We start from the raw sequence: 14,156 nt of genomic DNA, 5'->3' as shown, positions 1-14,156 counted from the left end.
TATTTAGATTCATCTACTTGTAATTTGAAGCTAAAGGTCAATGGAAAATATATTGTTATTATTGATTAAATAACTAGAAATGGGAAAAAAATGTATTTGATCATACAACAGCCTATTTTAGGAACTGAAAATGGAACTATCTATAGTTTTAACTTTTATAAATGTTTTTTTTCTTCTTCCAATAATATAGAAGTAAATTTTGATGTACTGGATTCATATTTAAATTAAAATTAGAATATTGCACACAATTTTTTTTTTCTATTCTTAACTTTTGTGTGTATATTAATTGTTTCTTTGTGTGTATATTCTTCTTTCCTTATAAAAAAAAATATTTATGCAAGTTGATGAAATTAAAATCCTCCACATTTTTCCTATTAGATAGCAGATTTAGCAGATTTTGATGAATATGAGTCAAATGTAGATTTAAGGGAACTTACTTTATACCAAACAGCTTTGAAGAAAAATGAAGAAGGAGCGATACCTATACGCTTATTGAGGTAGTCTGTCTTTTATATTTCTTTTAGATGCAGTCAAATCTGTTTTTCTGCAGTTCCTTTCTATTGTGCAAGTTTTTTTAATGTGGGTGTGAATTCTAATGATATTCCACAAAACAAATTTTAAAAATGTTTATTCATTTTTTTTTTAATGTTTAGGTATTTCAAACTCATTTGTAGTTTTTTTCATGCTTTGATATTTCAAATTCATTCCAAAATACACACACACACATTATTTATACATGTTTTAAAAAATGCCTTTTTTTTTTTAAAGTCAAAACTTGTAAAAAGACATAAGTGCTTTTCCATGATTTTTATTTGTTTTGGTATAAAAAAATGAGATTGAAATGAATTATATAATATTTTCATTACAAATACCTGAAATTTTAGTGTCCTAAGAGGTCAGCCATATACACTCTAACTGGCAAAACATTCTAACTTTTTAAAGATTTTTTAGTATTTTTAAAATTTTAAAACATTTTAGAGCTTTTAAAAATGCAAAAAAAAAAAAGATTAAAAAAATAAAAAGAATGATATCAGTTTAAGAATAAAAATCCTTTTTTATCTTAAAGCTTATAATTTATTCAAAACTCTGCAGCTCTATACTACAATTTGAAATGTCTATACGTTTTATTAAACTGTACATCAGAAAGTTTTAATTTCATCATAACTCTGCAATTAGTTTGCATCTCATTTAAAATGTTTTTCACATTTTAATATGTTAATACATATGTAAATTTGTATTTTTATATATTTTATGTGATGTTTTTTTAGAACTGAAATGGTGCGGTGTCAGTCTAATAGAGAGTACATTGCAAAAGTTCACTGCATACGAGTTGCTTTTCAGGTATTTCTTAACTAATTTAAGTCTTTTAGTTGCCAAAATTGTCAGCATGCTTTGTAAATAATTTTTGAATATTTTCTGTTGATTTATTTTCAAGATTTCAATTAAATTACAATATTTGCAAAATATTATTTTATGTTAATAGTATTAAATCTTTTAAACATACTTTTTAATCCTATTTTGTAAGACATTTCAAATTTTTATGTTTTTAGATTTTATGGAAATGTCCATTTAAACTTTTTTCCATCCCTTTTTATATTTATTTGTTTTCGTAGACAGATTAAATATTTATTAACTGAAATAAGATTTCAAAATCATCTTGCCCTCCCCAGTTACTTTTTTTACTAATTTAGCTAATTAAAAAAGTCCTGTTATTTTTTTTTCAATTTAATTTAGTTTTCTCTTTTAGTTATTGTTTCAGAGGGAAGAAATTCGCTCATATTTTATTGAAGTGGGAAGTAGAATACTGACAGGATTGATGCTTCGTGGAGAGAGAGTAAGTGTAATTAAATAATATTGCAAATGCACTTTGAAAATTACTTTGACTATTGTTGCAATACTAATCAAAATTTTAATTTGAAAATTGTCTAATTTCTCGTATAGGATCCTAAACTAATCTTAGCAGCATATGAGAGCATAATATCCTTCTCGAAGGACAAAAGAAACTGGCCAAAAATGGAAGATGAACTGCAAGAACGAGGAGTAAGTACATCAAATTTGTGTATTACTCTTCTGTCATAATACAGGTTGTCATTACTTTCTACTCTATTTAATATCATTGTGAAAATTTTCATCAATAGAATAGTGAGTCACTTAAAACCAATGAATAAAAATTATTAATTCTAAATCTATCTTCCTCTGTTTATAAGCAAACACATTCTGTAACTAGGTGCAAGCAGTAATATGAGGAGGGTCTTAGATGCCTTATACACCAGTTTTAGATGATAATGATAAAATGGTAGTCCATTTTTCTCCAAAGATAATAATTTATTTAATGTAAATTATATGAAAGAGTGGGAAAACCTTCTTTGTCCTAAGTAACTACTTAGAGATTGAAAACTAATAAACTGGCTCATTCATAAATTGCAGATTTTACTATAAAATTGTTACTAATAATTCTACTTTGTTTTTGCTGGTTATTTGGTAAAATATGATCATACATATAACACAGTTTTTTAATACTTATTTTCTGCACCATTGAATGATACGTTACTCCACCTCTGGTACAATAATAATAATATCAATATCAGTAATAAACAATTAAAAAACAATTGAAGTATTTTTAATAGCAAAATATAAAAGAGAAATATGTTTGATGTATGATTGTTTCATAATCATTAAATCAACATATATGGAATCTGAAAGACCTTTTTCTATAATAAGATTAATTTATATAAAAATTGCGTGATGATTAAGAGATCAAAATATTGATCAGTTATGCTTCTTAAACCTTATTTTTTAAAATTGTTCTTATGTGAAAACTTATCTATATATAAGTGTTGCCTTGTTCTAAAATTCTTAAATTTTCCTCACATTATTAATATTTTAAATAAAATTTATTTTAATATTTTTTTGTCACAATATGTAAGAATCAAATAAATATTATGTCTATGATCTTATTAATTTTTATTTCATATTCAAAATTAAAAGAATTCCCAATAGTTTAACAGAATTCTTTAAAAATGTCAATGGAAAAATTTATTAAATTGTAAGTAACAGAAAAACTGCAATTGTGGGTAGTAAAATTGCAAATATTAATATCACTTATGTTTGTTATGCCACTATTCATATTTATAGAAGCTTTCCTTTCATGCTATTAGTGTGTTCCTTATTTATATATGTCATGTCATATTTTTATATGAAAAAGTTTGAGATTGAATAATTGAATTAATTTTTTGAAACCTTCTTAAATAAGATCTTTTGAAAGAAGTGACTTGATATCTCTAACGAAATTGAAATAATTTAATTTTAAAAAAATAAGCATAAATGCCTGTAATCATTTAAAAAAATGTAGATTTTTTAAGGATTTTAATTTAATTATTCTTTACCAAAACAAAATATATTTGATTTTTAAATGTTGAACTCACAGAAGTAATGAGGTTTTCTGATTAAATTTCTGAAACAAATAAAAGGGCATGATAATTTTTTTAAATTTTATTTTATACTCTTCATAGAAAATATAAATGTCATCTTTACCTCTTATGAAAATGAACCATTAAAGATTCTATATAAGATGTACAAAAATTAATATATATACCAGTATTTAAATTAGTTTTTAATTCTTAGTTTCTTTTTTAGCTTATATTTTTCAAATGTATTATCAGTTTGTTTGCATGTGAATCATGAATAAATTATTTAGTGATTTTTTTTAATGAATCATCATATTGAAGAAGTCAGATATTTTGTATATGAAACTGGAAGAATAATATCGATGTTAATGCTAAAATAAGTAGTTAATTTCAAGTATGAATTCTTTTTACTAATCTTAAAATATATCTGCTATATTTATACTGTCGTTGCTGTCAATGTATATATTGTTTTTGGATATATGTTCATTTGTAAAGTGAGAAAGATTGCATACTTAATAAATAAACGAGGCATTTTATTTTTATTCACTATTTTTTTCTCTCTTTCATTTGTATATATATTCATAATATTCCTAACTTTGTTTTAATTATTTATAAATTTGCCGAATTTTTATTATTTAAAAAATTATACCATTGAACATGTCCACTCTCAATTGTTCGTTCTAGTTACAGAATTTTTAAAAGATCTTTAATTATTTTATGCAACTAAAATTTGTTTTATGCTTCAATGTAATATTGTTCACATCTTCTTTTTAAAATTTTATTTTAATTTCTTCCTGAATTTGATCACAGTTGTATTTTATAACTTTTGTTAGTACCCTTTAAAGAGCATACATCTTTATTTTTAGGTGAAATGTTTATCATTCTATGATGTAGTGTTAGACTTCATTGTTCTAGATGCATTTGAAGATTTGGAAAATCCACCATCATCTGTAACTGCCGTTGTACAGAATCGGTGGTTGTCAAATGGATTCAAAGAAACAGTATGGAGCCTATTTAATCTTGAAATTGTTTTTCTAATTTACATAAAATCTTATTTTTAATGTTTGTTATAAGAGTTTTAGAATTTCAAAAGTATCTTATTTTATATAAATAATATTGTTTTAAAATATTCAGAGGCAATCTGAGAATTGTTAGTTAAATATTATTATATTATAATTCTCTCTTAAATTATATATTCCATACTATAACATTCCATTATTAAACTGTAATTATATAATTTATATCAATAAATATAAAAATTCAGAGACTTTGAAAATTAATTTTAATATTAAAGAGTTTAATAAAATAGTTTACTAAATATCCTTATGTAATTTAACAATTAGTAACTAAATGTGTGGGAGCTTAAATCTGCTCATTATTGTCATATAATATAATTTTATGAAATAAAATATTTATTTTTATTTTATAAATGAATGTTTTATTTCAGGAAGATATTTTATAAACAATATTGCTAAAATTTTGTAAAGTATTTTGTTGAATTAAAAGAAATGTGTATTTTTAAAGTTTCATGTCTATTACTTTATCAAAGTATAGACATTTTCCATCATGTTTCCATACAAGCCTTGCATATTTTCTGGAAATTTAAAAAGCAATGGTATATTTATATGCAAAGGAATTAAAATTAAATTCGCAAAAGATGTTTCGTATGATTTTTAATATATTAAAAAGGAAACTGCAACTGTAGAACTGTGTAGTTTTTTTTCCATAATGCTGGAAAATCTATAATTAAAAAAAATGTCAATTGTTATACTTAATATTATGTATATAAAAATTTGCATATTCCTGATATACAAATTTTTATAAGTAAAGTTCCACTTAGAAATGCACATAAAAAGAAAATTACTGGACAAAATGCTATCAAACTTGGTAATAATTTGAAGTTGATCTTGGGAATTTTTTTTCTACCAAAAAAAAACAAACTTACCCCCAAGGGTGAAATGGCACTGTATCAATATTGTTAAGCAAAATAGGATATAAAGACACCAGTTTAAAATTTGTTTAATTGTTTGTGAAACATATTATAAAGCATATTCCATGTGTGTTATCTCAAAAGAACTGTTTATGGTGATAATACAAACAATTTGGTGGAACTAAAAGATGCAATACACCGACATGTGTATAACATTCCTCCTGATATGCGATATGCTAAGAGCTACTCCTGAAAATGCAGTAATGCAATTTAACGTGTTTCAGAAAATGATGGACTCCGCATTGAATATGCTTTATAACATGTTTCAAAAACGATAAAACACATTTTAAACCAATGACTTCATGTTCTGTTTTGCTAACAATATCGCATACAACGCCATTTCCCCCTTGGTAGTGAATTTTTGAACTTTTTTTTTTTTTTTTTTTTGACAGAAAGAAATTTCTGTGATCTTCTTTAAACTATTATCAAGTTTGATAACATTTGATCCAGTAGTTTTCCTTTTATGACCATTTCCAAGTGGAACTTTAATTATTACCACCCTATATATAAAACAGACTCTCAAAGATCACTACTTTTAAAATGTAATGTGTGCATATATATTGCAGTTCAAAATTATTAATCTTTGTAACTATTTCTCACATTTCTCAATAATTTTTTAATAATTCAACATTGTTATGAATTTTTAGGCATTGTCTACAGCTGTTTGGTCTGTTTTGAAAGCAAAATCAAGAATGTTGAAAGTAAGTTTTAATCATTATTGCAATGTATGAAGAAAGGCATATATTTACTATATGCCACTAATTGTTTGAAGTTATATGCTATTTGTTCTTTAAATCATATGTTGTGAAAGTGGATCACAGATGTTTGTTCACCAATTTAAAAATATATTTGAGAACATTTTAAAATTGTAATATGTTGATTTTCTTTAATTTTTTAAATTTCATTTAAAATTAGTTATATTTGCTTTAAATATTCATGTTGTAAATTAAATGGATTATGCTTTATTGTAATTTTCAGATTGTATTTAATCAAACTAAAAGCTTTTACTACTAAAACATAATTTAAAAATGCAGCTTATTATTTTTTAAAAAAGGATCCAGTGGGACAATTTTTTTCATATTATGCACAAAAATAATAAAAATTGTTTCAAATATTTCATTAGAATGTCATGGTATTGTAGAAATAAATTTGAGAGGGGGGGGGGAAAGAATAATTTTACTGAAATAAAACTCAAGAATGAGAATCTTTTGATTTCTGTTTTCATTAGATGAAGATTCAACTCAGAATAAATCCAGTCTTTTCTAGTTCTACTATAAATTAACTTTGCTCTTACTTTCCCCTTCAAGCATCAAAGAAAGTTGCAGAGAGAGAGAGAGAGACTTTGGTTGTTTCCCATATTTTTCAAAATATACTTGATCTAATTTTAATTGTTTTACATGACTTTTCCGGTTCTTCTCCATTAATTGCTGAGCTAAGAATTGTTTAATTTTGCTTTTCAAAGGGATGTCTTTGAACTGATAAAAACCTATGAACACATTTTCTGTAGTCTCTTTTTGCTTTGAACTCTTCATTGTTGACATGTATACTATGTCTCATTAAAGTCAACCATGGAATGGATAATGAAACACAATTTTAAAATTTAGATTCAAGCTTTCATTATTTCATTTATTATATCTGGTTTTCCAGTAAGTGGAATTCTACATTTTACTATGCCTTAATTCAAAATATCTATCTATCTAATTAATTAATTTCAATATTGTTTAATTCATAACAGGTGAGTACATATGAGGTGAGTACATTCATTTTTTATCAGATGAACTGGCAGATTTCCTTTCAAGAAAAATCTTAATTTCTTTCTTCCATAGACAGGCAAACATTTAATTAATTAGACATGTTTTTCCATTGTTGTAGCTTTCAGCTCCATTGATAAATATATCAAAGAATGAAAGAGGAAGGTAGCAATATATCAAAGTTTTGTATCAACTCAGACAACAGATTAGCCTTTTCAAAAGTGAAACTAAAACTAAAAAATTGCTTGCATGTAGTTTGAGTTATTTAAAGTTGCAGTTATTAGAGTTTGAGAGGATGGGAGAAAAAAAAAAGCACATACAAGTCAGGAGTTAAATTGTTTCTTTTAAAATTTCAATTTAAGTGATTAAAAAATTTAATTAAAAATGCAAAATAATTGAATTTTTTTACACACATATGCATATGTGTATGTCCATGCCTTTCTCTCTCTCTCTTTTATTATTATTACTTCTAACTTTAGTGCATAGGGCTTGCTTATTGTTCCCATTCATTTCTAAGCTACTTTTATAGTTTTGAAGATAAATGTTTTGTATCTTGCTTAAATGTTTGTAAATGTAGATAAATGATTTGTATTTTTGAAGATAAATGTTTGTATATCAATAAAAGAATTACAAAAAATAAAATAGTCTGTTCCACTATCTATTTAGCATTCACTTGATGTATCATTATTGTATAAAAAAGTCTTATATGAAATATATGTTATAAAAACTACTTTTTCTTCTTCTTTGTTTTAATCAGATAAAAGGAGTTAGAAGAATCTTATTTTCAACATTTGAGTATGCTATCCTGTTTCATTTACTATTTATTACGCTTAAAAATCATTTATTACCTGCTACATTCCAGTTTAAAATATATATTATATATATTCATTTTTGTGAGCATATTTAAAATTATAATTTATTAATAAAATTTTGAAAATTCTTGCAGTATCCTGATGGTTTCATCAGCCATTTTTATCAAGTATCAGAACACCTCATTCCAGTTCTCGCTTGGGGCTTTTATGGACCTGATGATACTTTAAAAGACATATGTTTATATTTTAAGGTGAGCTTTCAACTGTTTTCTTTTTAATTTGATGTTTCAACTGTTTTCTTTTTAATTTGATGTTTCAACTGTTTTCTTTTTAATTTGATGTTTCAACTGTTTTCTTTTTAATTTGGGAATTTGATACATTTAACAATAATGAAGACGTATTTATTATTAATAAAGAAAAGTGGAAGGGATACAAAATGTGTTTTATTAAATCATTTTAATTCTTGATTTTTAAAAATTTAAACTAGTATAACCTAAATGTTGTTTCATCCATTAAAAGTCATTTGGTTTTTATTTTTGGAGTTCATTGTATTTTGCCATGATATTAATAATAGAGTTATTTACAAATTTCTTCTGTTGTTTTTTTGTTCTTTATGTATACTTTTAAAATAGCAACTTTGATACTGATGTGAAAAATTTATTACATGACTAGAGAATACTATGTTTAATCAATATAAGTTTTTAATCCCTGTTTTGCATTTCTTATAGGATTTTTCCCTCATTAAATTTATTTAGCTGTATTATTATAAAAAAGTAATCTGATATATTTTTTTAAAAAATATATATATTTAAGTATCATTATATACTTGGAAATAATTCTTGTGGTTTCCCTCTATTATATGAAAGTATTTTCTATATATATAATTTAACAAATATATAATTACAAATATCTATATATATAATTACAAATTTTGTTAAATATTTACTTTTGAATGTAATTGCATTTGAATTTGAAAGTATAAACATTTAGGAGGATTCTATTTTTCCTGCTACAATTTTGGAATATTTATTGCATTAAAACAATGCTTTCTTTATTTTTATGAGGGAAAAAAAAAATATATGAAGAATGAAAAAAGTTTGATTTTTATTGGATTGCTTTTCTTTTTCAACAATGCTAATAATCTCTTTCTATTTAAAAAAAATCGAAAATTAAAGCAATATCTAAGAATAATTGAACAATAATAAATGAAATATATCTGAATATCTTTAAAAAAATGCTTTTTTAGATATTTTCAAATTGCTGTTTCAAATATTCATCAAGTTTTAGTAAATTACTTTCATTATGATAATAAGCTTATTGCTTATCATAATTAGTATAATTGTCTCAGAATTTTTCAGTATCAAATTATAAAACAAAATATATGAAATTAATCTCTAACTTTATAGAAACTGATGGAGTATTTTAGTTTTTTTTTTTTTTTTTTCAAAAAGGATTGTTGATATCTATTAAATCAAAATATTATATTATAAGGAAAGAAAAAGAATACTCCTGCAGAACGAAGCAAGTTTATTTGACACCGTTTTTTTTCTGTTCTAAAAATTAGTATTTACAATTATATTTACGAAGACATTGCCATTTTCAAAAAAATTTGTGCATTACAATGAAACTGATTGTGGCTCTACTTTTAATTAATTTTGGATTTAGTTTGCTATTCAATGCATTTCAGGGTTGCTTCTATTGTAGATAGTCATTCTTATGAGTCATTTTAACATCATTGACTTCAGTTGGTTATTTTTCAAGCTCTTTTGTCAATATTTATTATGAAAAACAAAAATATTGCATTGTTTCACTATCTGTCATTTCACACTTTTTATCAATCTATCTAGATATGGTTATCTTGGTTAAGTTGTTTTGACACTGTGAAATTTTAAACAATTTTACAGACAAATATGACTGGAACTACAACTGATTAAAACACAAAAATTAATTATTAACAGCAACTTTTACTATCACAATGGATTAATTGATTTCCAGCTGATTTACTGTGCAGCAGCACAAGTATTATATGCCTTCTATATTTGACATCTTATAAATAATAGTTATTTAACTGTTGCCTAGTAGAAGGCTAGAAAATATATATAAGGTTTTGAATTAATTCAGAGCTGACATTGTTTAAAATAGAATGTCAAATAATTTATTGCTTCAAAACAAGATTACTGGCAACTCATTATTATTTAAATTAAAGCAAGCTTGCATTTATTTTGAATTTTGAGATTAACTGTATATGATCTATCAGTGTTTTTATCTTCAGCTTGTAATAAAAAAAAATCATTGATGTAGTTACAACTTTATGATATCCGAGGGGAAAAAATGAAATTTAGATTAAATAATGTATCCATGCAAATAGTTTACACTTCAGATGGACATTTTCTTTTGTTCAAATTTTAAACCCTAATTGGATTTTGTGATGCAATGTCTTTCTGTCATGTAATGTGTGACATAAGAGTGGATATGTATATATTTATAATTTTAGAACTTATGAACTGTTTTTTTATTATAACAACTTATTTTGTGCAGTCATCAGCATTATTATTATTTTGCAGGAAGAAGTTATGGGCTTCATGTTTGACATTTTCAGCTTCAACAAAGTCCGTTTTACTAGAATTGAAGATCTTGCTTCTGATATCATGCAGCTTGCAAACTTAAGATTTGATAGGACAATAGAAAGATTATACAACTGAAATGTATTACTGTTTCTTTTTCTTAATTTATTGAATGAAAACAAAATTTACTATTCATTTTTATATTGTTGATAATTTATAAATTATTTTTTCTGGTTGCTTTAATATGAGATGCAAGAAATTAGTGTCAGTTTTTATTACTTCTGCCAACGAATTTTTAAAAACATGAATCTTTTTATTTCTGGCTCAAAATAGCCAAAACTGTTAAAATTTGTCAATTCTTTATTTTTCTTTTTAAAGTTATTTTTTGTTTTTGTGATAACTCATAGGATCATTGAGTGAATTATTTGCATATATATTTATACAATGTCATTATGTGAATAAGAATCTGAAATGTTTTCAAGCATTTTGTTTTAGTGTCTTTATATTATCTGTTAATGTTGGTGAAGTGTGCTGCTTGTTGAAATTACAGGATGATCCAAAAGCCATTGACAAATTTTAGGAATGAAATCAGCTTAAATCAAGTCTGCACAAGTAAGTTCATTTTTATAGAAACACTGTACAGCCATTACAGAGTTTTTTAATAAATGGAAGAATAAATATAATAAAATAAAGAGTTCAGCACAGGTTTATTAGACACAGCAACTATAATTCTTTATTATAGTATTAAAACAGAAATATTTATGAGTTTCTCTTTTGCAATTGTATTACAATTATTTCCTTTTGCAATTATGTGTAAAATCATATTTATATATAACAAGATTATGAGGTTCTCCAGAGTACATTCCACACCTTGAAAATTCTTATTTGAATAATCTTATCTTGTTATCTGCATAGTTAAAGATCTTCATTCTTTAACTATTCCATTTGCTTTTGTAGTGTCATATATTCCTGTGCTATAATTTTGCTTTGTGCGCTTGACATTCTTAAGGTTTATATAAAGACTTTTTATCTCTTGATTGCATATTGATAACAGAAAATGTTATACCTTTTAAAATGTGCAATCTTTTTTTAAGGAAAAAAAAAGAAGGAAGTTTGGGTTTAAAGTTGTTTAATTTTTATGAAAACTCAAATAAACTGCTTAAATACCTCTTATACACTGTGTACTAATTTCACCATTGTGAATGTTTGATGTGATATTCTGGAATCTTATATGTGCGACTGAAAGTAATATTGTTTCTTACTAAAATTGATAATATTTAAATTAGTATTTTCAGTAAAAATTTTTATCTTTCAATTTATATTTATTTAAAATATTAATTATCAAATAGTTCATCGTGAGATAATAATATTTTTATGCTTTCATTTTCTTGCGGTTCATGTATAAATATGTGCCATCTTAGCATGATTTCTTAATTTTTTTTTCAGCCACTTATTTATATCTTCAATAACTACTTAAAAAGTCTTTCTTTGTTAATTACACAAAATTATACTATTATTTCATATTATTACAATCACTATAGTAAAAATTATATTACATTTTTAAAAAAATAGTTTGTTATTTTTGGCTTTGATCAAAACATATTTTTAATTCTGTTCGAACAGTTTAAGGGAAAATGAACTTTTTCTTGAAGGCTATGGTGGTCAAAGGTTTTTAAAAATATTTCTCATATCAATAAAAGGTTTTTCTTACTTTGTACTACTATGTGTTTCTTATACAACATTCTTTATTTATTAATTTTGGATTTAATATATCTTCATCTGATATTTTGTGGAATAATCATTGTGGTGCTGCTTTAACATGAATGTTGTGATTTGTTTAATTATGCAATTTGTGCTGAAATAATTCAGCACCATATACATACTTAAGGCTGCTTTGTGGTATTGATGTTCTTTGTTGGTGCTTAAGTCCCTTTGTGCAGATCTTCAGATGACGAAAGTTGTTGGTGTCTCCCATTTAATATCAATACTTGTTATCCTGAAAAGTTTTTTCAGGATAATAATTACTTGTTTAAAGTTAATCCTTTAAATAAATATGAGAAAAAAGTATTGTTATTGTAATTTTGTGAATCTATTTCGTACTGATGTCTTGATCCTTGAATGTTACGGAATAAGCTATATATGTGTATTTGCATCTGTTTTCTAACTGTTGTCACTGAAATTCGTGTTAAGAAGATTGGATGTTATCATTCTACTTGTAGTTATAGATGTTTGTTAGTGATTAATTTATATTATTTGGATCTCATTTTATGTTTTTTATTGTATTTTCCTGTTTGTTACCATAAAGTTTTTCATAAATCCTTACTAATGCTGCATCTATGAACATTAAAAAAAAAAGCATTGTTTTATTATTTTGTTTTGTATTTGAAAAAAAATTATCATTAATATCATAAAAAAAATTCTTTATTTTAAGGCTTTTTATGTTGATGATTAACTAAAGTTGGATTGCATTTAAAAAAAATGTGGAAACTTATGATTTTTTTTTTTTTTTAATCATATTCTTCAGTTAAAAGTAATTGAATTAAACTTTTCCATGAAAATGTATTATTGAAATTCACTTGTTAATTTTTTCTCGTTCAGTTTCTTATAATTTATCATTAACTTATGCTTCAAATTTATATATATATATTCAACTTTGGAGACAATGTAAAAGTTCTTGAAGCAATCAGGATTATAAAGTTATTTCTGTTTTCAACCCAGAAAGAGACTGCGAAAAGAGAAAGTCCTGCTTTTGCTGATTTTAATTTAATGACTTATTGTGGTTTACTTGCTTTTAGATAATTAATATGTGCAAAATGTAATAGCTATTTTTTCATATTTCCTTAAACAGTGCATTTTTCTCTTTTTTGTATTCTACTTTTTTTAGTATTCATTCATGTATTTTTAATTATTACTAAGGTAAGGCTAATAGAAATTATTCTTTGCCACTGTTAATTTTTCAGCTTATTTTCATTCTAATTGACTTTAGCACTAATTTTTTTCTCTGTTGAAGAATTATTTATCCTGTTAATAAAATATTTCCCTTGTTGCTATAGGTTGACAAAGGAAAAATAAAATCTACCCACTATTTACATATTTTTAGTTTTAAATTGTAAGACATTTGTGTTACTTCATTTTGAGTGACTCTTCTAAATGTACTTTAATTAAGTAGCATGTTTTAGGTAAATTTAGAGTATAATTTTATTGCATGAAAACTTTAATTCTTTCTTTGTTTCATAAATTACGTTTAAAAATAGACAGTTTTATAATCTGATTTTAAATTAGATGTTTCTTTATTATGTATTAAAATATTGAAATTTCACAATAAGATGGTCATTTTATATAGGGAAAAAATGGCAAAAAACAGATGTTTTTTTTAATAAGAATTTTGCTTTTTTTTTTTTTACATGCTCTTAATGTGTATGCTATAGCAAGCATTTTCATTTTGCTAAATAAATGCTCTAAGAAAATTATAAAAACACTTTCATTTTCTTGTGCATTCAGTTAAAAAAAAATTTTTTTTTAGCTTAAAATTTTTGAAACTATTATGCATTTTAAAATAATGGGCTAATGGGTTCATTGTATGTTCCCATTTTGTTTTGTCATTTATATCTACTGCCCACAATTGTATTAAA

At 24.4% G+C, this 14,156-nt stretch overlaps 1 protein-coding gene across 2 annotated transcripts in view; it reads left to right on the top strand.

Annotated features, from left to right (window-relative positions):
• LOC129969689 (mitoguardin-like) overlaps positions 1-12,866 on the top strand; it is a 28,786-nt gene extending 15,920 nt beyond the window's left edge. For both annotated transcript variants that reach the window (XM_056084360.1, XM_056084359.1), the window contains exons 7-14: positions 379-497; positions 1,269-1,341; positions 1,748-1,834; positions 1,942-2,040; positions 4,274-4,408; positions 6,045-6,098; positions 8,095-8,211; positions 10,525-12,866. In XM_056084360.1, coding sequence (XP_055940335.1) covers positions 379-497; positions 1,269-1,341; positions 1,748-1,834; positions 1,942-2,040; positions 4,274-4,408; positions 6,045-6,098; positions 8,095-8,211; positions 10,525-10,662 — 822 coding nt within the window. In that variant the 3' untranslated portion in view covers positions 10,663-12,866. The remainder of the gene's footprint in view (positions 1-378; positions 498-1,268; positions 1,342-1,747; positions 1,835-1,941; positions 2,041-4,273; positions 4,409-6,044; positions 6,099-8,094; positions 8,212-10,524) is intronic.
• The last annotated feature ends 1,290 nt before the right edge of the window (positions 12,867-14,156 follow it).

This window comes from Argiope bruennichi, chromosome 5 (genome assembly GCF_947563725.1).
Source record: "Argiope bruennichi chromosome 5, qqArgBrue1.1, whole genome shotgun sequence".
Taxonomy (NCBI): Eukaryota; Metazoa; Arthropoda; class Arachnida; order Araneae; family Araneidae; genus Argiope; species Argiope bruennichi.
The sequence above is the reverse complement of the archived record's forward strand: the minus strand, read 5'-3'. Positions and strand labels throughout refer to the sequence as shown.